This window comes from Esox lucius, chromosome 15 (assembly GCF_011004845.1).
Source record: "Esox lucius isolate fEsoLuc1 chromosome 15, fEsoLuc1.pri, whole genome shotgun sequence".
NCBI lineage: Eukaryota > Metazoa > Chordata > Actinopteri > Esociformes > Esocidae > Esox > Esox lucius.
In genome coordinates, this window is record NC_047583.1 from 16,032,843 (window position 1) to 16,056,464 (window position 23,622).

Sequence of the window (23,622 nt, forward strand, 5' to 3'; positions counted from 1 at the left end):
TATTCCAGATGTAATCTTTCTAAGCGTTACGTTCATTATTTTAGTTAGGTTCTGTTGAATAAAATATTATTAATAATGGTGCTCCGCAAATAACAGGGAACTCGAAAAATAATATAGGTCATGACGTCGGCGATCTTCAGGTTGGAAAGTCGTAACACGTAGACAGAGTTTCCGATTAAATTTGGCTTTCGTTTTTTTCCGAGTTTCCAATTGTCTTGAAAACACGTTAAGTCGTAAAACGGAGATTACCGAGTTCCGAGTTGTGTTGAACACCGCAACATCCCTTCTCCCTTTTCCTGGGAATGTGGGTGGCGATGTTGTCAACGTGACTGTCATCAAGCAGAGGCAGAGAAAACAGCCAGCGAAGCCATCAGTGGAGGTTCGCTTGCTTTATCCTGTCGGACTTGAAAAGTGGCAGGAAGATACCAGCCGCGGATCCTGTACATATGACGTCGTTTTAAACCATATTAGTTGAGCCCTCGAACTTCTTACCTCATAGTTTCGGAAATCGTATCGCCTAATGGAATAATTATTTCTCAAATTTAGCCACGGTTCCAGCTAGCTAGGTTCGCTACTCTGTCTTACAGGTAACGTTAGAACAGTGGCTGGTGACAAAGGAGGTAAGGTGGCGAGAAAACGATGAATCGGTTTCGAAAGTGGCTTTACAAGCCGAAGGTATGTCTGTGATTTTATTCTCGTGCTATTGCCAGTTTTCTGTTACTAGCTAGTGTATTATAACTGCATATTCCCACCAAATACAGTAACATTATGTTGCTGCAATGCTTGTCAATGTAGTCATGCAAATATGTATTCGCATGTGCTGCATGCTATATGGCTCGGTTAGTGTTATCATGTATTCTATAAAGTTGTTTCTTACAGTGTGGGATCTAGGTATCTGAGCCTATGCAATACTAATGGCTGCTTCTCGAAGCAAACTGTCATCAACCGCATTGCCGAGATGGTTCAATACAGAGCAGAAATAAATAATGTAGCTAGCTAGCCTAACTTGCATTGCATTCTCGAGTCGAACTGTATCCTAATGGGTAGACCCTTTTTATATCATCTAACGTTATTTTTCAAACGGACGTCACTTGGTCTCAGAATTAATAGTTTTTAACCACAGATATAGTAACAGTTTAGGCACGGAGAAATTCAGCGGATGTATTACAGGGCTTTCAATCCCTATAGTTAATCCGTACATAGCATTTTGTCATTTTAGAACAAAATATCTGCAGAGAACAGACATTTGAACCGTACATTATCTCTGTATTAATAAAGAAAAAATCGAAACATTTAAATCTAAGGACCACGCCAGGATGGCCTAACATGATAATCACACATAATTGCATTTGTTCTGGAAAATTTGCCCTTTTTACACCATAAAATGTAGTTGTCCTGTTTGATCTCACGTGTCACATGTCTTCCTGGACCACTGTAGTTCCAGTTTTTGGACAAGTTGACATCCTTGCAGACACCTTAGAAAGTATTTCCATTTGGAAACACACTGTGTTTTAGCTCAGGCCTACTACTTATTTAACAGGCCACATTGGCGTCAACCCCTTTGAACTCTCCCAGCAAACCAAGAATGGGTTCTGTGAAAGATTCCAGACCATTCGTTTGGTTGTCTCTGGTCTAAAAACATTACTGCTACATTTTGTTGTTGCATGGCATTACCTGGAAACCTGAAGAGAATGTTTGCAGAGTTCTGTTGTAGATGTTACAGGTATTGTTTGGGACATTTTTGTATTTGCAATGTTAGGTGAACATTCAGAGAACATTAAATCTTTAACAAATTGATATTGTAAAATGCTATTTTGGGGGAAAGTTCAATTTTATATTAGAAAACTTATGTGCTGCTAATAATGACAAGTTGTTTAGCTTTCTGCTGTCCTAGCAAATATGTTGTCAATGAACATTACCCTGCCTTTTCCTTTTAAAGGGGGTTTATCAGAGTCTTGACAAAGACCTGAATCTTCTAATGAGAACTTGCCACTCTTGAGTCATTTACTCTGTCCAAAGAATGCGATGGGCATTGAGTAATTCACTAAATAACCACTTCGGTGTTCCAGATGATTGTGTCCGACCTGCCTACAGAATACAGTTGCGTAGCCTGAGGCTCAAACATTATTTCCCCATAAGAGATGACATTTTTCAATGTCTTTTGTATGCTCCTGCTGCCCAGAAAACATTGGCATGCCATCTCAACTCCCTCATGATACGTTGGCCAGGAGTCGTCAGCATTGCCTTTTCGGAGTGTGATGCGGGAAAGAGAACTAATGTTTATATTTATTTGACCAGGCACTAAGTGCGTAACTTTCCACACTGACAAAGTATTGTGGAAGACCGCATTGCCTTGTCATTTTTGCATCAACAGTAAGTTGTTTATTATTGAACTAGGTTCTCCTGGAGATAGAAACATGTCGAATCAGCATGTTCCCCTAGAATGAAGCAAGGCTATTGATATTGTCAGAGCTGCACTGTACTTTCTAGATAAGTCACATAGGGAGAGGATTTTTTTCCCTCTCTCTCCTTTGCAATACAATCCCCTTTCAGTGCTCTGAAGAACTCTGGTATCAAAGTACAAACTACCTGAAAATAAGACCCACTGATATCCCCCAGTGCTCTGTCCCCTTGGACTGTTGGTGGAAGGGCTCTGGTTGTAGGGCAACCATAGGATTAGATGATTGACCCACATTCACATGATTGTAAGATGAGATGGCCGGCATTCCTTGTTGCCTTATTAACTGGTGTTGCTGGTTTGGTCTGAATCCTTCCTCTCTAAAAGGCTGCTTAGTAGCCTAGTACTGGGCCTGTTCTGTTCTATGTCAGGTGTTTGCTCACTAGTCCAAATGCTTTGACGGTTATTCATGTATGTAAGGAAACCTCATGAAGGTTGAGTGGCCCATCACCAAAAAGAGGTCTGTATGAAAAGTACAACCAAGGGGAAAGGGAGTTTAGAACTTAGGACCAGCGTACATGAAGGTGTGCTCATGACAGCAGAGACAGACTAGACCTGTCAAATATTTCCGATGTGCCTAAATTCCTTCGCTGTCCTTCTCATTCAATATAGCTATATTGTCCATTAGTTACAATGAAGGCCCAATCCCAAGTCTAACTTTTTAAACCCATAGGCAATTCTGGAGATCTGAGAGCTGGACAGGTGTTAACAAGGTGGTAATCGCTCCAGCTTGCCATTGGATAGGAGAGTTGTAAGATTAGCCATAACATATTTCTCATAACAACCAAATCGTTTCAGACCTCCACAAGGGCATAGGGTGTGTTCGGGCTGTGCATTTATCTCCTGCTCCATACTCCCCTGAAGGGAGGGCACATTGTGGGATTGAGGGCCTTCCATGAATGCCCAGTGGCAGGGCAAATGAGGATGCGTAGACCCAGCAGCCTGTCCCTCACCCGATCAACGACACCAGTTTTTCCCAGCTCCCTACCCAGGATTCAATCCATCCATTGGCCACAGGTCTAACGCATTGCATTAGCTCTGGGTTACCTGTCGGTCATAATTATGAAAAGAGACTCCCGGGGCGAGTGGTATTAGTAGGCTAAACCTGCACGTTTCCCCTTCAGCCTATCCTCCTACTCCGGTAATATTCCTTCAGGCATTTAGTGACTGACCTTCAGCCACACACCAGCTCATCTGTCAGTGTAACAGGCCCGCAACCAGTGACAGGCAGGCTGGCCACGCTCTGCTCACGTCCATCTGCCCGTATAGCCTGAGCAGATGGGAACAGAGCCGGGATGCTCTACAATCCACTCCCCTGCTTGTCTCTCTCCCTGCTAGCCGGGCGTAATAATACCCTCCCAGTTATCAGCAGCCACATCCCTTCCCGTCCACTCACCCAGTTACTGGATAATGCGGACGCCATAGATTGCGGCTTAATGCGGAAGTCGTCGATCATTGAATATCAGCATCACTCGCAACCCTCCTCTCACGCCTCTATTTCTCTGAACTCCGTCCTCTCAGTCGTCCTACTGTTTTCGTAGTACGGTTTTCTCCTATCTGGTGGTTACGTGGTGTATTGGGCGTCTTGTACTTTCTCATGAAGTTGTAACAAAAAAAATGCTCCAAGCAGTTGCCACAGATGCTGTTTTGAAAGGTTATACTACTCCATATTATTTGGCCTAGATTCTTTGGACCCTAACCAAAATCATATCCTTTTTCGTTATTCATCATGTCTGAGATGCCTGGGAAATATTGCTGTAAAATATAGGAAAAGGTAAAAAAACCCAATGTAATTAGCGCCTTCTCTTGTCCAGACTGGGTTCTGCATAGTTGGCACCAAGAGGGAGGGAGAGGGAACAGCAAAGTGCTGAGCAGCGGCCAACACGCCTGCATATTTAGCCTGGTTTCTCTAGCTCTTTATGGATGTCTCCATTCTGCTTACCCAACAGCCGTGCCATAATTGATTTGGTGTCAGCTGCCTGGATTTAGGGAGCTGACCCCTAGTGCACTTCTACACAGACCAGCCGACTTGAAGGCCTTCTGAAATTCATTGCATGCTTCCGATACTGGCCGCTGTCCTATGTGTGAGGAAAAGATGATTAAATGCTAGGTGCTGCGGAGGGATGTGGATTGAATGCCACCAGACAGACCCCTCTAGAGAGGGTGGTTGATGACAGAGGAGTTTCATGGATTTCTTTTGACATTACGACATATTAATAACCTTCTGTTGTCACTTCATTAGATTGGGACGGATTATTTGATTCCACTTTAAAGAAGCAGTTCACCTAAGGTGCCCTTTGCTGTGATTATCTGACAGACAAGCGCTGGCCGCCCAACTCCCCAGCAGGAAAGAACGGGAGGGGGTGAATCGGCGAGGTAGAACAATAGGCCTATATTTTGGGGATTAGTTATTTTTCTGAACTAGGTTACAGCTAGCACGGTAAAAGGTGTCTTTCTCTCATCTTTCACACACTAGTTAGCCTGTTTATTTCTTTGTTTCTCTTGATACTATTCAGTGTCGAACCATGAGAGATTTTGAGAAGTGACATAGGCTTGTTGGACAGCCAGTACTGTAAAAACATAATCTTAGTCCTGCCGGTGAAAGTCACTGAGCACTATGCCAGTGACGGCGCAAATTGGCTCTGCACTGTCCCAGGTCGATACCAGACAAGGCCCTTGTCACTTTCTAGTGACTCCTTGTGGTATGTCAGGCACCTGGATACTCAATCCTTGTTGCTTGCCGGTGAATACATTCTCCTCCAAGCCTGTCGGTGCCGGTGAGTACTTTGGGGTTGAGTGGGTGGCGTGATAAGAAGCAGAGGGGCTTGCCAAGATGTGCTTGGACATGTGTTGATCATTGACTTTTCCAAGCCTGCCAAATTGCTATGACGAGACAAAGCAATAAGCGCCAGCTCGACAAAGATCACAATTTAATTTCGCATAGTTTTTTTTAGACTTGCTGTTTTGATGTTTACTTGTGCTTTTTTTTTTTATTAATCTTTTACAAGTTTATATTCTAAATGTGAAGATAGGCCACATGTTCTAAATCTACTTCACAATTGGATTGAGACATCAACTGGGAGACTTTCTGCTCTGTAAATTTGCCCACTGTTGAGCATAGCATGTGGTCTTTGTGTATAAATATCTTCTTCGCAGATGGCAGGCCCCATGGAACCGAGGACCAATGTCTGCCTCACGGAAACTGGAGAGTGTATTTGTGTTTTTAACTTCCAAATACCCCATAAAAAATAGTGAAATCAGACAATTTATTCCCCACAAGGAGAAATGCTCTTTATCTGTTAGGTTTAGGAAAATATCTGCAATTTTGTTCAGTGTTGAAATTGGGGTTATTTTTATGGTTCAGCATTAGGCAGACATTAAGTCTTCGCATGAAGGTTATGTTATTAAAGTTTAGGTTAGAATTTCTGGGCGTTATGTCGCAGGTCCCCAGCTGATTGAAAAACAAACCTGTGTTTGTGCGGTCACAGTCTTTACCCACTACAGTCATTATGTCTGTCATTCCTATAAAGGGTTAAACTGCAGTAATGTTTGCTGCAGTTTACATCCACAACAATGGTATTTTTCTGTGTGGACAGACTGAGTCATGAACCACAACAGTAGATAGGGTTATAGGGCAGAGTTTAGCTTATTGAGTTTGGAATAATGCCGGTGTCCAGAGAGCTGACTCATTACAGAAATTTATATGTGTATAAATATATGTATGAGGTCTTTTTTCAAATAAATTTGACTTGAAGAATTTGAACGAGAACCAACATTTTTGCAACATCTTGTATTCAGTGTTGCAAGGAACACCAATTAAATGACATTCCTCTGTGTTGTTTGGTTGAGGACTGTTTTTAAAGAATCACTTTAATGAAGGTATCACAAGAAGCCTTTACTTCTAAGGTCGTGTGTGTGTGTGTGTGTGTGTGTGTTTGTGTGTGTGTGGGTGTGGCTGAATCTCAAAAATATGTCTGTCTAGATCGAGAAAACAACCTTTACTGTAGACATTTTTGTGTGACTACAAAGCTCATTCTCACATGGACCTGACCAGGCCTTTCATCTATGCCCTGACACCCATTTGGCCTCATTTACTCTGTTGTGTTGTAGTTTTAGAAATCTGAAATCTCCCCCACCTTCTGTAGCCACCATAACAGTCAGCCAATGCTGGGTTGTATAACAGGATTATTGCTTGCATAAAAACATCCTGATGGCCACAGGTTCTAAGGAGGTGTTTGTTTGTGTGTGTGTAGTAAAACCAGAAAAAAATTGACTCATTGGGACCCTTTGCCGGTCCCCGTGAGGCAAAAGTCAATTTCCGCCTCAGGGTTTAGGGTCAAACTTACAATTGATTTTATAGTTAGAATTGGGGTTTCTTTAAGGTCCAGGCGTTGTTGGTTAAGGTTAGGCATTACATCTAGTTTAAGTTTAGGCATAAATGTTACTTTATTGAGGTTAAGGTTAGGGTTAGGTTAAGTGTTAGGGTTTGGTTTAGGGTTAAGATTAGGGCAAGGGAGCATGCAATTTCTATTTTCTGGTCCCCATGAGGGTAGCTGTACAAACTTGTGTGTGTGTGTGTGTGCGTGCATCCCAAATCCTCTTAGCCATGCTATGGCTTCCCATCATGCCAGGCACGTGATCCCCCTCTGCTCCATCTCTTAGATCAAACGTCTGATGACATCTGATAATGACTGACTCAATCCAGATGGGAAGACAATATGAAATCTGCTGAGTCAATGAACTGTCCTTGGGTTTGCCAAAGGCTAACAAGAGTGTGAGAGCTAGTTTCAGTGTGAATGTGGCTGGGGGCTGCTGTTCTGACATTGGATATAATTTCTTTACACACGGACTGTGAATTTTGAACTTGTTGACAATCACTGCCTTTACAGGGTAACGTCACAACCTAACATGACACTACTAACTAGTTGTAGTAGAATTCAAGGACTACTCAACCAGAATGGCTACCACATCATTCTGCATCAATATTCCATCACATATTGTTTGCGCTTAGTTGCACTATCATTTGTTTTTCAACCGGACAATGACCCAAAACACAAGGGCTATTTAACCAATAGTGATTGTCAATGCCTGTAAAACAAATTGTGGCTGTGTATTAAACTACATATGCTTTCTCATTCTTATTTCTTAGTTTTGATAGTAACATTTTTTGATTTTTGTTACTGGAAGCATAGTTTATAGTGATCACTAACCCAATTTGAAAACATGATTCATGTAATTGAGTCCAAAAACCCATACTTTTATCCATTAAATGTTTTAATATAAATTGAAAAGGATAGCCTAATAAAGTTTAGAATGTTCAATGTGAAGGTGTAATTTTATGTTAAAAGTTAAACAGCCGTTCATAAAACACAGCAATACCTGATGAATACTTTAAGCTTAACTCTAATAGGAAAACATGAGTTCACTGAAGCTCTACTGCACTGTTGTCATACAGTGAAAACTGCAGTTTCAGAGTAGACAAGTGAAGACAGAAGGCTTGAGGCTTTGCAACACTGCAAAAAGAATTTCACAGTGCATTGCAGACAGAACAGAAAATAATGACTTGGCATATCGGAAACTTCCAGAAGACCTTAGAAGACTATAATGATAGTGGTCTTCAAAGTCTAAATACTTGGCAGGCACCCAGGAGGCAGGAGCTTTATTATAGCCTTCCTAAAGTGGAGTTGTTGTATCCATGTACTATGATGATGTTCAGTGTCCTGGAAATGTACGTGCCCTGTGTCAGATATTTCTCCATTATTTTCAGTTTAATTTTTTAAATATATATATTCGATGAACGAGTTTATGCAACACCAAATGCACCCCTGTGAAAAGCTGATGATCGGTTAAAAGAACTGCCCGTTCCACATTTAGCTCTGATGTTTGCAACCAAATGCCTTCTTTAGTTGTTCAATTGCCTCAGCATCCTCTGAACATCAAACCTGCAGGTCCTTCTTGCTTGAATGCTGGGCCATGCTGTTCAAAGAGTCCAATGAACTTTGCCAAAACGCCCTTGGAGCCACATGCCAAGACCCATGAAGAATCCTGGTCAATTTTTAATTGGATAATTTTGTGGATTGGAGTCATTTGGACAAAATGGTTCCAGTTATATCTGGAGAATACCTAAAGGAAGAGTTTGGTTGCATTCATTGCAGCAAATGGTAGCATAATCAGTTATTGAGTGTGAGGAGGTAGGCAGTTTTTCACTGGGGTGTTGCATAGTGTTGAAAAATGAAAATGTATCACAAATGATAACAGCACTCCTTGTTCAAGTACATAGATATTCTTAAAGCCAAACCAGCCATTTGGAAATTACGTCTGTTTTCAAGTGTAGCCTAAGCCGTATAATGGTGTGGTTTTTCAGAACGGCCTTGAATATGTATCACTAATCCATCTGTGGTTTGGTGATTAGTCCTTAGTCATTTCTAATGACAGGTTTTTGACCACAGTGAATATACAGGTTTGAGTAATTTGAAAGATAGGATCAAGGAGATTTGGCAGCAGTACCAATTTGACACCGGTGTCCTGCCACAGGGTCTGGTCAACGAATCTGCTGAATCATTTTGTAATGCTAGGCAGTGGCTGGTGCTTCTCAAGCTAGGGGACATGATTTGCCATTTTTTACAGTCTAATCCCAAAATCTCCCGCTCTCCACAAGAGAGTCCTTGATTTTTAGTCACAACACGCAACTTGGTTTAAAGTGAAATATGTTTAACAGTGTCTGTAACCAATGAGGATGTGTCCTGACCGTTGATTTAGAGGTAGGTGGTCCTAACAGTCCTGCGTCCTTTAAGTCCAGCCACTAGTGAGTAACTGCTGCTTCAGAACAGCTTGAAGATCTGAGTAAAACCTGTGAATACTCTATTTGTTACTGTAGAATTCTTTAATGATGGGAGATGCTGCTGAGGGGAGGACGCTTCTCCGTGAGGGCTAGAATGAAGTGAATGGAGTGGTAACTAACATAACACATGGAAGCCATTACTATTAGCACGTCCTCCCCAATGAAGGTTCCACCAGCCAACTGTAGTGTGCGGTTAATGATTAAATCCATGAAATAGTTATCTGTCTCCGGAACAGTTTAGTATCCATTTTATTTAGTCATTCATCCCCTATTGGAAGAAGTCTTAAACTACATTATCAACAGCATATTATTTCACTGGATCCTTGCCGGAGGCATTGTATCAACATTGTTTTAGCAGTGACAATTTAGCCTTTCTCTCTTGCTGTCTTGTTTTTTGCTTCAGCTTGCCTGGGCAACCAGATTTATTTGTAACTCACAGTTATAACAAGGTTTGACATCTGCCATCATGACTAATCATAAATCATTGGTTATCCTGGAACTGTTTTGTATCTCAAACAACTTATTCCTGTGTGGTGAAAGGGTTGTTCGCATTTTATGACTCACATGACCTCATTTTTCATAAGTGCCCTAGTTATTCACCACTTGGACTAAAGATTTGGCTGAGCCGCAAGTTGTGAAGCGTTCTGTTGTCACATGTCTTCATGAATGACATGCATTTTATTAACCGATAAGTAGTCATATAAGTGCCAGAACTGACAGAGACCCTTCTAGAAATGCCTGTCGGGTCCCCATGGTGATATAGGGGCAGAGAATGCTGTGAGAATTCAGACAGTGCTGTAGAACTTTTAGGGACCAAAATATGTAACTGGATTTTGCGTCACTAGGCCTGAATATCATACCATATCCTTTCGTGTTGTAAGGGTTTAAGACACTTGACTAATCCTGGGAAGTTGGATGCGAAAGACCCTCATATGAAAAATGGTTCAATGTGTCCAGCCTATCACCCACTATCGTCTTTGGTTTGTGGAATGTTCTCTCTTGAGTGTGGAATGCTGCAGGAGGGGGCCATAGGTCAACTGCTATGTCAATGGCTTCTTGTCTTCCTCTGGGTCTGGCCTTGCCAGTGTCCTACAGACACAAACTCTCATAGGAATGCCATCCCTCTCTTTATGGGCTGTGTTGAACTCCAACAAGGTCAACCCTTGACTTGATGCAGCTATACATCCAGCCACTTGCACTGCGTTCTTGTCATTCTGCAGACCATCGTGTGACTAACACTTGCTTGCTTGACAACTGAATAAGACAGAAGCTGCTATATAATTAAAAGAAAACGTCAGTGCTGCTCTATTTACCTATATACGGTATTCCCGTTGAAATAGTAGTAACAGACTGAATCGCATGTCCCATCACACAACGCAAATACAAGGATTTCTGCATTTCACTGGAAATGGGGCTTCTATATTCCCTGGTTGTAAGCAAATTGCAATATCCAGAATTCATTGCCCCCATTTTGAAAAGCCTACATTTGAGAGTGGGAACACTTGGACAAGGAAGTATGGCTCCAGTCAGGCTGCACTTTCTGCAAAGCCGGAGAGAATTAGTCAACCTTGGTGTATCCTGCAAAGTCGTAGCTGATAGGAACTTTGAGACAAGTCCAATGGCTCTATTGAACAAGGGCAACCATATCTATGCACCAATCGGCCAAATACAAAGTCTGCAGCAATTGATAAAAAACATGACCCTGTTCTTTTTTTTCATCAGACGGTACACTTAATCAACCAATGATGTAATTGATGGAACTCTCCTGGCTTAAAATGCCTAAAATACTACAGTGTGACATAAACACCCCACATCGTGTCTAGCAGTTGATGTTCTCCTTAATGGTGTTTTGCCTGGTTGACGTGACCTAAATGCCGCAGACAAGCCGTGACCTGTTGTCTGGACGGAAAGGCAGTTGTGTTCATTCAGTATTCACACTGATTGATTGTTGTCTTTTTTTCTTGGGTGTTTAAGAGCTTTCGTTGTTTGGATTTGGAACTCGGAACAGAAGGGGGTATTTCTGTCAGTGGGTGTTGGAGGTGGTGAAATATGCAGCAGAACCAACCATTAAACTCATGCATTGTGCTGCTCCAGTTGTTTGAGCACAGACCTCCTTTGATTTTTCTTTTTTACATTTGTCGTCTGTGATGCGCCTTCTCTTCAGCAATGCCCTCTTTGCTCTTTGGTGTTGGTATATAGCACAGGCACTTATTTACATGTGTTCTCTGGTCCACACTGGATACAGATTGGTGTGGTGTTAAGACTACTCTGTTCATGCATTAACTCTCTCCTCTCTTGGGGGTCTTTTTTAGGGGCTGTTTTTAAGAGTGATTCCAGCCCTTTTGTTTCCTCGGTTGTTTGCCTCTTAGCTTGTTATTTAGTAACACCCAGACCTCTAACAAGATTGTAGACACTTCTCATTCACACACAACCCATCTACGCACGAACACGTTCTTTTGCCCCAACTCATCCTGCAATTAGTACCTCAGGGCCTGATTCTAGCCACTCTTCTTTCCATACTCTTGTCTTTGTCACTTGGCTTGGTCATATCCTCACATGGTTTCTCCTACAGCTGGGCAGTATGAATAAAAACACTTGCATATATAGCACTGTAACAGTCATTCGTCTCCCCCTACAATAAGGTATGTATATGTGATTTTCTTCAGAATAAACAACACTTGACAAGTGGGAAATATTTCCCTTCAATAGCAGAGCTCATTTCGCTATTAAACCGTGACCTGTGCCTTAGGTAGGCTGGGTGCTTTATGTGTGTGTGCTTGCAGTTTCACCTTTTTTTTTTCTGGTCATATATTTAGGACACACAGGGCAAGTCACGCAATGAAAAAGGTTCCCGACTGACAGTTAAAAATAAATAGACCTAAGAAAGCAAACACAATAATAATTGGAGTAGCAGAACATTGTGTCAGCACCAGTAATCGTAGCTTTTACATACCTTTACTCTGCCCATATGGGTGTGTTTTGTAAGGGTGTGTTTTGCATGGTTGAGCGAGCGGAGTGTGTGTTCCTTAGTTGAGCAGAGTCATTGTAGGGGCTCAGACAGGTAAAATATTCAGCAGCCTGATAGCTGGCAGGTACAAACTGTTTCTAAGCCTCTTAGTACGAGCTCGTCTGTCGCTAAGGCTGGGCAACGGTTCTTGCATAGTATGGCAGGCCTTTGGATGGGTCAGAGCAGGCCCCGGTGATGTGCTGCTCCATCTACCACCCACTGTAGGGCTCTGCAGGTGTGAGCTGAGTGTTTCCCATCCTGCAGCTTTGTTAGGATCCTCCCTGTGGTGCTGAGATGGTAATTGGAGAAGACCCAGGGTGTTGAACCTCCAAAGGTACCTCAGTGAGTTGGGTCACTGTTGTGCCCTCTTGACAACATCAGTTGAATTGATGGTCCATGATAAGTCCTCTACTACTGGGACATCAGGAAACGTACATTTGCTGACTCCTTCAGCCCCGTTGATGTGAGTTGGGCTGTGTTCTCTGCTTCCAGAAGTTGATCATCATCTCCTTTGTTTTGCTGACTCCTTCAGCCCCGTTGATGTGAGTTGGGCTGTGTCCTCTGCTTCCAGAAGTTGATCATCTCCTTTGTTTTGCTGACGTTGACAGTTGTTATTCTGACACCTGACCCTCCCCTTTGATTAACGTCCTTGTAGGCTGTCTCGGTGTTGGTTATCAGGCCTACAAATGTGCCGTCTGTAAACTAAACAAGGGACAAAATGTCTAATTTCTCTGGCAACAAAACATCAGGTTTTTAAATATCTGCTCCGAATTACTTTCTGATTTATACTGAACTCTAAGTTATTTTGCCTAACTCAGTCTTGTATAGTGGACTTTCCAAACTTGTGAAATATCTATGTGTATATTATAAGTTCACATTTGGCCTTTGTGGGCATTGAGATCAAGAATATGGTGGATTGACTGAATTTATTTTTAATGCTTTTGGTTTGACCACATAACAACGAAAAGCAGTATTAGCACAGGACTAATGCACCAGTGACAGTAGCAGATCACCCAACCATGGTTTGGGACTAAAGATTTCCTGTTGTAGTCAATACAGATACAGCCCTTTATTTATTTCATGCTTCATTCATGTTTCGGTAACATAATTACATATAATCCCTCATTAGTTAATCACCAGTTGATATTAGTAAAATCGTTATGACTATTTATCATAGTCTTTCTTAGAACTCCTATTTTCCTATGACCTTCACACGTTGGTCCTGATGTTTATTTTGGATTTGAATACCCATGTTCTCAGCTAAGTAATGGAATGATGGCCTCAGCTGTGCTCTTCCCCACGGAACAGCACATGGTGGGAGATAATGACACATCCTTTAGCAGGGCCAAGCTCTCTAATTACGCCTGGTCTAAACTGACAATATTAACCATCTGTTAATGTCCCAGTCTCTTCCAACCCAGCCTGTTTTCATCCATTTCACCGGCCGTGTCCTCATGCTGCTCCTACGTGTACATCACTCTGTAATCCTGTTTTTATGGTATTATGCCTTGGATGTTGTCGGGTGGAATGCACCGGAAGACCGGTGGTTGTAACTGTTCACTATGGCCTTGGTTCCATCAGTGTTCAGCTGTTTAAAAACCTCTGTTGTATGTGAAGTCAGGCATGTGTGTTGTCATTCAGCCTCTGCTCCCCCCGTCTGTCTATGTTCAGAGGTCCGACCCTCAGCTCCTGGCCCAGTTCTACTATGCTGACGAGGAGCTCAACCAGGTGGCCACAGAACTGGATAGCCTGGACGGCAGGAAGGATCCTCAAAGGTGTACCCTGCTGGTCAACCAGTTCAGATCCTGTCAGGTAAGAATCTGGTTCAGTTTAATACCCTCAGAATAAACCCACATTTTTGTGGCTGGTGTTTTATAGATTCAAATGTGTTTTTATTGATTAAATCCCTAATTAACGTTTTACGAGGGGTATAGCTGTAAAAATGTTAGTAGAAAGAACTTAAGTGGTCCGCCATGCTACAGCAGAGTGCCTGAGTTAAAGTATTGAAGTTTGACCTCAAGATTTTAAAGGGATAATCTTTGATTGCTCCATTTTTTAAACATTAAAAGCAGCCTAATGGTGAAGTCTATGGACTCTTGATGAATATTAGAAATGCCCTTAGAGATTTGAGCCTATTAATTCTCCGGAAGCCAAAATATCATATTTTTCTTTTCACACGATTAAACAAACAAACATGGTTAAACCAGTAGTGTTGAATGGTCAAAGTCCTTGCGACCATGGCAGGGTTCTCACTGTGTTGTTGTTTGAACTGCCAATTGCCCCTTTACACCAATAATTAAAGTATTTGCTCACAGCTTTTGTTGAGAAGACACGCTTTTGAAGATTATTATTTGACCAAATATGTTTGCATAAAAAAAAAGCCTAAATTGGGTGTCTGAAAGAATAACGATTGTATGACTGGTTGGCTGAAATAGCAGTTTTGTTTTGTCTCACTTACCTTGTTCTTAACTATAAGGAGTCAGTTTGGGTAGAAGCAGTTGATCCAGATGTAACATTTTGAGACTGTTTGATAGCCTTTATTGAGTGACTTATCTTTGTGATTTCTTTAGAAGGATCAATGAAATGGAGCTACTGGAAATTGGGTGTTGAAGCCAATCCTAACCTAATCTTAGAGATATCTTGTCATAGTAAAGGTGGTACCCCGGTTTGTTTTGGATGACTAGATATGGTGTGTAGATCCAGCATGGGATATTAGTTTGCTTGACAGGAGGTGAAGCTTATCCCAACACATTTGTTTCTGTCTGAGACCTGTCAATTTGGCGGTGGGGGACATTTATTTACAAGTCTTCCTCCAGGTATGGGCTCAGAGCTAAAGTGCAGGTGAGGTGGAAGCACACTGAGAGTGAACGTGGTTGGCTGCCCACCATGCCTGAACCCCATGCACCCCAGGCCCACTGGGGGGGGGTGGCCCCTAATAACCCCATGCACCCCAGGGCTAACGGAGGGGGGGCCTAATATCCCCATGCACCCTGGAGGGCCCACAAGGTCACTGCTTGATCCCTGACCACCTCTCTGCTTTTCGCCCCTCTGTCTGTCTGCTGAGTTTTCGTATTGTCTTCATTATCACCTTAAATTGACCATGCAGTGGACTGCTGTGTGTCGGCTTTGCATTATGTTGTGCTTCGTAAACCTTTGGGCTTTTAGCTGACTGCAGGACATTTTCAGCAACTAGGGTTGTTCAGTCCTGGTTTGGCTGTATGCATATTTCCCCCTAAAGAAAAATAACATTATATGCCCTGCCGTTTGTTCTCCCAGCCAGTGTTCTGCTTCTTACATGCTCTGATCTTATATGATTATAACACGACGGTCACTTTTCAAGTAGAAGTGTGATTTCTTATATATTTGACGCATGTCAAGTAGCTTTGAAAAACACATGGGTTAGTATAAGCTACCTGACAAGACAAGGCGCCCCGTGTTACCAGCATGCTTACATAATCCCAGTATATCGGTCACCCTCAGGATTGAAAGCACAGGATTTGGACAGGTTTCTGGCCATGGACCCCATTAACCTTAGTGGAATTTCAGGACAAAAAGCATTAAACAGTGTTTTTTTTTCTCCGGCAACAAAAGGGATGGGAAGAGTTTCAACATTCGGGGGATTACACAGGTGCTGAAGTGGGTTTCTGCCTGTGCTGATAAAATACCATCTGGACCTTGGCCGTCTAGGAAATGTGTGTGACCAGACCTTGTCAAATAGTGTGCGCTACGGGTATCATACAAATGTATTTTAATGATGGTGGTGAAGATTAGGCCAGGCTGTCGTTTTGGTAACAGACCAAGACCCACCGAGTGCAGCCGTGCAATGAAGGAGTCCGTGGTTAAGCTTTTTAATCTGTCTCCTCAGGGCTAACAACCGGGATGCAGTGTAGTTCCTGACCAGATTACAGCACCCAGGAGAGGGGAGGGAGGGCGGGTGGGAGAGGGTGGGGGGAGACATGGAGAGAGAGAAAGTAAAAGATTCATTGGAAGTCATTGTTATGGCTGTTGTACATGCCACCGGGACATAAGCTCTTGATTAGCTCTTGCTGTGCATGACAGCGTGTTTACACCGCTGGAATTATGGGATTTGGTTTTGTCTTGGTTTTTTTTGTGTGTGTTTTTTTTGTTTAGTTTTTTTTTTAGAGGGAATTGAGTTGTGACAGGGCTATAATGGACCCATTCTGAACATAGGCTGTTTAATTGATTTCAGCCCGTTCCCTGTTTAGAGGTCTCGAGATACCGTAAAATGCTCTACATGGAGAGCGTTTGTTTAGTTAAGGGTTTTACGGTTGTAGTTTGTGAAACATAATTATCAAAATAGTTTTCTCATTCGGTATGTTTATCAGTATTCACCAATTTATCCAGCTCTTTTCCTGTCACTCTCTCTGTGCCTGCAGGACAACGTGTTGAACATTATCAACCAGATCATGGATGAATGTATCCCAGGTGACCGAGCCAACAGAGACTTCTGTGTCAAGTTCCCAGAAGAGATTCGCCATGACAACCTTGCGGGACAGCTGTGGTTCGGGGCTGAGGTACTGTAGCCCTCCAGGATCATCACACACAAACAACATGACCTTTACCTGTAGCCCTCCAGGATCATCACACACAAACAACATGACCTTTACCTGTAGCCCTCCAGGATCATCACACACAAACAACATGACCTTTACCTGTAGCCCTCCAGGATCATCACACACAAACAACATGACCTTTACCTGTAGCCCTCCAGGATCATCACACACAAACAACATGACCTTTACCTGTAGCCCTCCAGGATCATCACACACAAACAACATGACCTTTACCTGTAGCCCTCCAGGATCATCACACACAAACAACATGACCTTTACCTGTAGCCCTCCAGGATCACCACACACAAACAACATGACCTTTACCTGTAGCCCTCCAGGATCACCACACACAAACAACATGACCTTTACCTGTAGCCCTCCAGGATCACCACACACAAACAACATGACCTTTACCTGTAGCCCTCCAAAATCATCACACACAAACAACATGACCTTTACCTGTAGCCCTCCAAAATCATCACACACAAACAACATGACCTTTACCTGTAGCCCTCCAAAATCATCACACACAAACAACATGACCTTTACCTGTAGCCCTCCAGGATCACCACACACAAACAACATGACCTTTACCTGTAGCCCTCCAGGATCACCACACACAAACAACATGACCTTTACCTGTAGCCCTCCAGGATCATCACACACAAACAACATGACCTTTACCTGTAGCCCTCCAGGATCACCACACACAAACAACATGACCTTTACCTGTAGCCCTCCAGGATCATCACACACAAACAACATGACCTTTACCTGTAGCCCTCCAGGATCACCACACACAAACAACATGACCTTTACCTGTAGCCCTCCAGGATCATCACACACAAACAACATGACCTTTACCTGTAGCCCGCTGTCCTAAGGAGTATTACGAATTGCGTTTCAACCAGCATGAGAGTCCGTATTTTAGTATATATCCCGGAAAAAACGACTTCATACTGCCCCTGCAATATACAGAAGCTGGTACAAGGCGACGTACGTAGTCTTTGCGTCGCTTCACAGAAATCTGCGTTAAATCCTTTAATCTACGTACGTTCCGTTTCCGATGACCATGGATATGCACCGCGCACTCTTCATGCCCGTTTACTGGCAGGTTTTAAGTGTAACATTGGGACCTTCCCTCTCTGTGTAGTGTCTGGCTGCAGGGTCCATCATCATGAACAGGGAGATTGAGAGCATGGCTATGAGGCCTCTGGCCAAGGACCTGACACGCAGTCTGGAGGAGGTCCGCAACATCACCCGAGACCAGGCCCTCCGAGACCTCAACTTCTACACGGACCGCATGAGGGACGCGCTGCGCCACTTCGACAGCCTCTTTGCTGAGTTTGAGCTCAGGTAGCTGGCTATAGGACATCTAAAACCACTGTACAACACCGGCAGACATCATTTCCTAACGGTTCCCCTGTCTGATTCCCTGGTCTGGCAGCTACGTGTCAGCCATGGTGCCTGTGAAGTCTCCAAAAGAATACTACGTTCAGCAGGAGGTGATTGTGCTGTTCTGTGAGACCGTCGAGAGGTGAGTTGAGTGGTACGGCGGTCCGCAAAGGAAGTCAAACCGTGACACGGGGGGATCGCCACGGGACTGTCAGGGCTAGGTGGAAGTGGCTGGTCAAAAGATAGTCAAGTCCTTCAGGAAGTTTCAGACATGTTATTCCATGCATGCAGGATGATTTCTTTTTTTTTTGTTAGCCAATATTTCTCTGGCTCTTGTTTTTGCTGTCGGTTTTTCAGGGCACTTAAGCTGGGCTACCTCAGCCAAGACATGATCGATGACTATGAGCCCGCTTTGATGTTTACAATCCCCAGACTAGCCATCGTGTGGTAAGTGTTGTTTTTCTTTTGTCTCTGTTTTGTTCTTTTTTTCTAACTGTCTGATACTAATAATCTAATACTAATGTTTTAATCACCCTCTTCCCCTCAGTGGTCTGGTGGTTTATTGTGATGGCCCGCTCAACTTGGACAGGAAACCAGAGGACATGTCGGAGCTATTCCGGCCCTTCCGCACTTTACTGAAGAAGATCAGGTACCATTATGGATTGTCCTCTATATCCAATCATGGAGAGAAAAGGGCTCTTTAGGCGTTTACTGAGTTGTAAAGCGTTCTAAGACACTGCATTGCAGTGGAACTGCATCATCTGTGTTATTTTCCTGGTCACAGCAAACACAATGTGTTCAGGAATCCTACAAGGGCCGGTCAAATTAGCTCAGCACTGCCCCGGTTCAGGGAGGGATGGACGGGTTTATTAGTCTCTTTGCGCTCTAGTGACTCCTTGTGGAGACGGGGCCCAGTATTCATTAGGTAGACCTCCAAGCGCCTTGGTTCCGGCCACCATCCTCTCTGAATGAGTAGTGTGATAAGAAACAGAACAGACTGAGGGGATATGTTTCATAGGAGTTCCTGTGCTTGACTTACCGGAGCCTGCTGGGGTTTGCAGTAACAAGGCGAGGCAACAATTGCAAAATGTAGAAACAATTCTAGTACGGTTTTGCAAGAAAACCATTCATTTGATCTGTCTCAGGTCAGTCTGAAGGAGCTTGCCAACCTGTGTCCGCCACTGCCTGTTGTTAAAGCGCTGTTGTTTCGTAGGGACCTGCTACAGACCCTGTCAGAGGAGGAGCTGTTGACGCTGGAGAGAAGCCTCTGTATCTCCCAGGATGGGGAGTTCCCCCTGGTCCCTGAGCTCACCACTGCCCCAACCATCACCCCAGAACCCCCGCCATCCAGCAGCCCCACCACCGACTCCCCGGAAGGGCAGAGTGAGGAGGACCAGAAGAGGGAGCAGCAGGAGGTGATGTCTCTGCGCATCTCCGACATCCAGGAGGAGGAAGACAGGGAGTGGGAGGAGGTGGAGAGGGGAGAGGAAGAAGAGGAGCAGGGTCATCCGTGCGAGGAAGCGGAGGAGGCGGACCTGGCTTGCTCCATGCAGTTTGACGAGGAGGAGATTGAGCAGCTCAACATGATGGTGTACCGGGTGGGGGACGAGATGTCCACGCTGCTGTCCCCCCCCAGTCAGTGCCAGTCCCCGGCCCACCGGCCCAACAGGGGCGGCTCCAGCAGTGGCTCCAGCACCGAGGCCTCTCCTCTCAGGGCGCCGGTGGGCCGGGGAAAGGCGGGTCTCTGCCATGAGGAGGAGGACCGAGTGTTCTTCATGGAGGACCTGGATGCAGGCGGGGAACTTGTGAGCGGCGGACGTGTCACATCCCCGTCCAAAGCCTTTCAGCCGTCGTCTCCTCAGCCTCGCCGGCCCGGCCCGCGGACCCAGTCAACCGGGAACGGCTGGTCCCGTGACGAGGTGTCAGAGCCGACCCAGCAGCCCCAAGTCCAGAGCCCCGGCACCAAGCCGCCTGCCTGCGGACCCGGCCCGGAGCCCAACAGCTGGGAGGTGGGCCTGGGCGAGACGGAAACCGCTGAAGTCATCGCACACCGCATGGGAGGGATGAAGCTGTCGGCCACCGTCATCTTCAACCCCCGTTCCCCCAGCCTGGCTGAGCTGGCTGCGGACAAACTGCTTCTCCCCCAGCCGCCGCCTTCCTCGGACGCGGAGCCCTGCGGCCCCCTGGTGGCCACACACTGCCTGCTCAACTCCTGCGTTTGCTGTGGCAGCTGCGAGGACGGCCACGACGACGCCCTGACCATGGACCCCAGGGGCCTGGGGCGGGGCCTGGGGAAACACTGCAAGGCCCCCCCACACAGCCCTGTCATCCAGTCCACAGCCTGCCGCCTGGCCTCGTCCGGCCACAGCCTCCATGGGAAGGGGGACTCTCCCCCCAAGCTGACGCCCCCCTCCTCCCGCTGCTCCACGGAGCTCCCTCCAGGGGAGGAGGCAGAGGGCCAGCCCTGTGACAAGTGCCTGGTGGTGGTGGCCCCGGGGCCTCCTCAGAGCCTAGACAGGAGCCCCACTAGCGAAAGGGGAGCCCCAGAACCATGTGCCCACCAATGGAGGACGGTGAGGAGGCCTCAGGCCAGCGGGGGGAGAGAGAGAGAGAGGACGGGGCCCAGGGAGGGAGACCGGGAGTTAAAGGAAGACGGCAAGAAGAACAGCAGGTATGTGAATGTACTGTGTGTTATCAGCTCTCCACTTCAAAGCGAGTAGGCCTCAGCATCTCTGGGAAGCAGATGCCCTTCACATCTGGTCTCTTTGGCTAATTTAACCCACATCTTGTTATCCAGTTGTTTTTTTGTGTTTTTATGTTCTGTTTGCTATTTGCACTTGGCTTTCTTCAGCTTTTCTTCCAATCATATGAACAGATCCCATTTTATGTTGTCCATCTGTTCTCTGTTTATTTTCTTTATATATATATATATATATATATATAAATATTTTGTTTCCAATTTTTTTTTTGTTTTTTTTTTTTGTTATTCCAAGTATTTTTCAGGACTCTCCTCTCAGCTCCATCTCCAGTAGTGACTGTGAGAGTGTGTCTGTCACCACATGTAGTCTGTCCAGCAGTGATTGCACCACCAGGTAACCACTAGGCCTTTGAGAGTGTGTGTGTGTGTGTGTGTTTGGTTTCATACATCCAGATGTTAAAGCTTGTAGTCATACTGTTCATTAACTCGTACCCATCAACATCTCTGTTTCCCTCATTGCTTGCTTTGAGATTGAAATCAAGCCCAATGCTATGATTCATGAATGGAGTACGTCAGCCAGTATGTTGGTGAGCAGCTTTGTGTGTTGATAAGAATGACAATGAATGTGACAGTGCCTCCCCCATCCTCCCCCTCCATTCTACCTATCCCTTCACTTTATCTCTCCTCTCTCCTCTCTGGCATGCACGATCCGTCTCTTTTCCAGCCCCATCAGCAGTCTGACCACAAGCTCAGGGACGTCAGAGGATCTTGACCACCACGAGATCCAGCTGGCCCTGCAGGCGGCTAAGATGGCCGCCAGGAACAAGATCCGTTCGCGCTTCCACAGCAGCAGTGACCTCATCCACCGCCTCTTTGTCTGCATATCGGGTAGAAATCTCGCTCGCTCTTTTTTTTCTCCCCCTCAGAGGGCATGAATCCTTTTCTCTCAAAGTTGGTGGGTAGTTTTGTGGAGAAAGTAGTCTATATGCTGCTCTGTCTGTTTGATATGGTAATTCAGTGTGCTATGTTGCTATATCTGTAGTTTGATATGCTCTGAAAGATTCCGGTTTTTGTTGCTTATTCAGTATACACTTCATTTTATTCCACTTGGCTCTGATCATATGGATCTTGTTTATGCAACAGTTTCTCAGTACCTCATTGGTTTCTGGTGAATCCTTTCCTCCAGGCGTTGCTGACCAGCTTCAAACGAACTATGCTGCAGACCTTCGGAGCATCCTGAAGACGCTGTTTGAAGTAATGGCTACATCTGAGCAGGGGGACAATGATAAGCAGAAAGGTAAGGAACCTTCTGTCTAGGACTTATCTTTCTAGCGTTATCAGTGAATCAGAGTTGACCGATATCTTTACGGGTAGTTCTAATGTGTTTGTCTGGGATGTATGTTGTTCAAAATCAAATCCAGGATTGGTTTCTTATTGTGCAACAAGACCTTTATCTACGCTAAAAAACTTCCTGGAAAAACAGTCCTGGACTTTGGTGATGTGATTTACAGTCTTGCTGTTAATATTCCCCTCAGTATATTAAGCATAGTTTACCGCCAAGCTACCTGGTCTGTTACCATTGCCTCCTACAGTACTCATTGTTATCTTGACACGCTGGTAAAGTGGCCCTCACTGCAGTCAGCGGCAGACTCACTGGGACCATCTTATCTACAGGTCCCTCTGAGGGAAGATCCCCTCTTTACCTCAGCTCTCTCTTAGGTATCAGCTTAACTAACAGAACTCGGTGCTCTGGTAGATACCTCCCACGGGTCATCCCTAAAGTCAACTCCTCACTTGGCTTCTCTGCTACCAATGACTGGAATGAATTGCAAAGGCTGTAAGACTGAAGCGGTGATGACACGGCTGTGCTCTTTATGTTGCAGCAGGTCCAGGGCTCCGTAGTGCTGTACTGGAGGACTGCGCTCTCTGTCAGGAGACCCTCTCCTCCTCTGAGCTGGCAGCCAAAGCCCAGGAGGGCCAGTTTGAAGGTCAGAACCCCCCCCCCCCCCCCCCCCCCCCACCTCCCAAAAAAAGCCATATATTGCATGCAAGCCCATTGACCGCCCGTGAATGAGGCCACACTATTAATGTGCCCCTGCTGCGCCGTGTAGATCCCCCAGACTGGGTTCCTGATGAGGAGTGCAGCTCCTGCATCGCCTGCAAGGCTCCCTTCACCGTCATCCGCAGGAAGCACCACTGTAGGAGTTGCGGGAAGGTAATGCAAACACAACACCGGAACACGCCCCCTTCAAAAGAAGCCAACCCACAGTGTTTGTTTCCGCGTGGTTTCAGATCTTCTGCTCCCGCTGCTCCTCCCACTCCGCCCCGTTGCCACGGTACGGCCAGGTGAAGCCGGTGAGGGTGTGTACGCACTGCTACATGTTCCACGTCACGCCGTTCTACAGCGACAGGACTGGCGTCTGACCCCTGCTCTACAGACATAGTACGAGCCAGCCTCCCTGTCCCGCCCCCCCCCCCCCCCCACGCCCCCCGCTGCCATGGAAGCATGTCCAGGGGATATGAGGCTATGCTCACAGTGTGTTACCCACCACACGGAGCAACCTTTCCCATCATTCTCATCCCACCGCACGGCAAGGTAAGGCTCGGAAGTAAGGGGGACGATGGGAAAGGTGGAGCGAGATGGGATGT

At 45.2% G+C, this 23,622-nt stretch overlaps 1 protein-coding gene across 2 annotated transcripts; it reads left to right on the plus strand.

Moving 5' to 3' along the window:
* The first annotated feature begins 240 nt into the window (after positions 1-240).
* On the plus strand, positions 241-23,459 carry zfyve28 (zinc finger, FYVE domain containing 28). 2 transcript variants are annotated; one of them, XM_013137455.4, is made up of 14 exons: positions 241-675; positions 13,978-14,118; positions 16,704-16,841; positions 18,034-18,236; positions 18,328-18,417; positions 18,633-18,722; positions 18,823-18,924; positions 19,489-20,946; positions 21,269-21,367; positions 21,698-21,861; positions 22,160-22,270; positions 22,857-22,961; positions 23,085-23,188; positions 23,266-23,459. In XM_013137455.4, exons 1-14 carry the CDS (start codon positions 640-642, stop codon positions 23,395-23,397), a joined length of 2,973 nt encoding a protein of 990 aa, XP_012992909.3. In that variant the 5' UTR covers positions 241-639; the 3' UTR covers positions 23,398-23,459. The 2 variants fall into 2 exon arrangements, with proteins under 2 accessions (XP_012992909.3, XP_028981440.2); XM_029125607.2 differs by lacking the exon at positions 21,269-21,367.
* The last annotated feature ends 163 nt before the right edge of the window (positions 23,460-23,622 follow it).

Excerpts from the sequence above, each read along its gene's own strand:
- zfyve28 (XM_013137455.4), top strand. The coding sequence starts at position 640 with ATGAATCGGTTTCGAAAGTGGCTTTACAAGCCGAAG. Across the intron at positions 18,418-18,632 it reads TTCTGTGAGACCGTCGAGAG|GGCACTTAAGCTGGGCTACC; the intron begins GTGAGTTGAGTG and ends TCGGTTTTTCAG. Across the intron at positions 20,947-21,268 it reads GACGGCAAGAAGAACAGCAG|TATTTTTCAGGACTCTCCTC; the intron begins GTATGTGAATGT and ends TGTTATTCCAAG.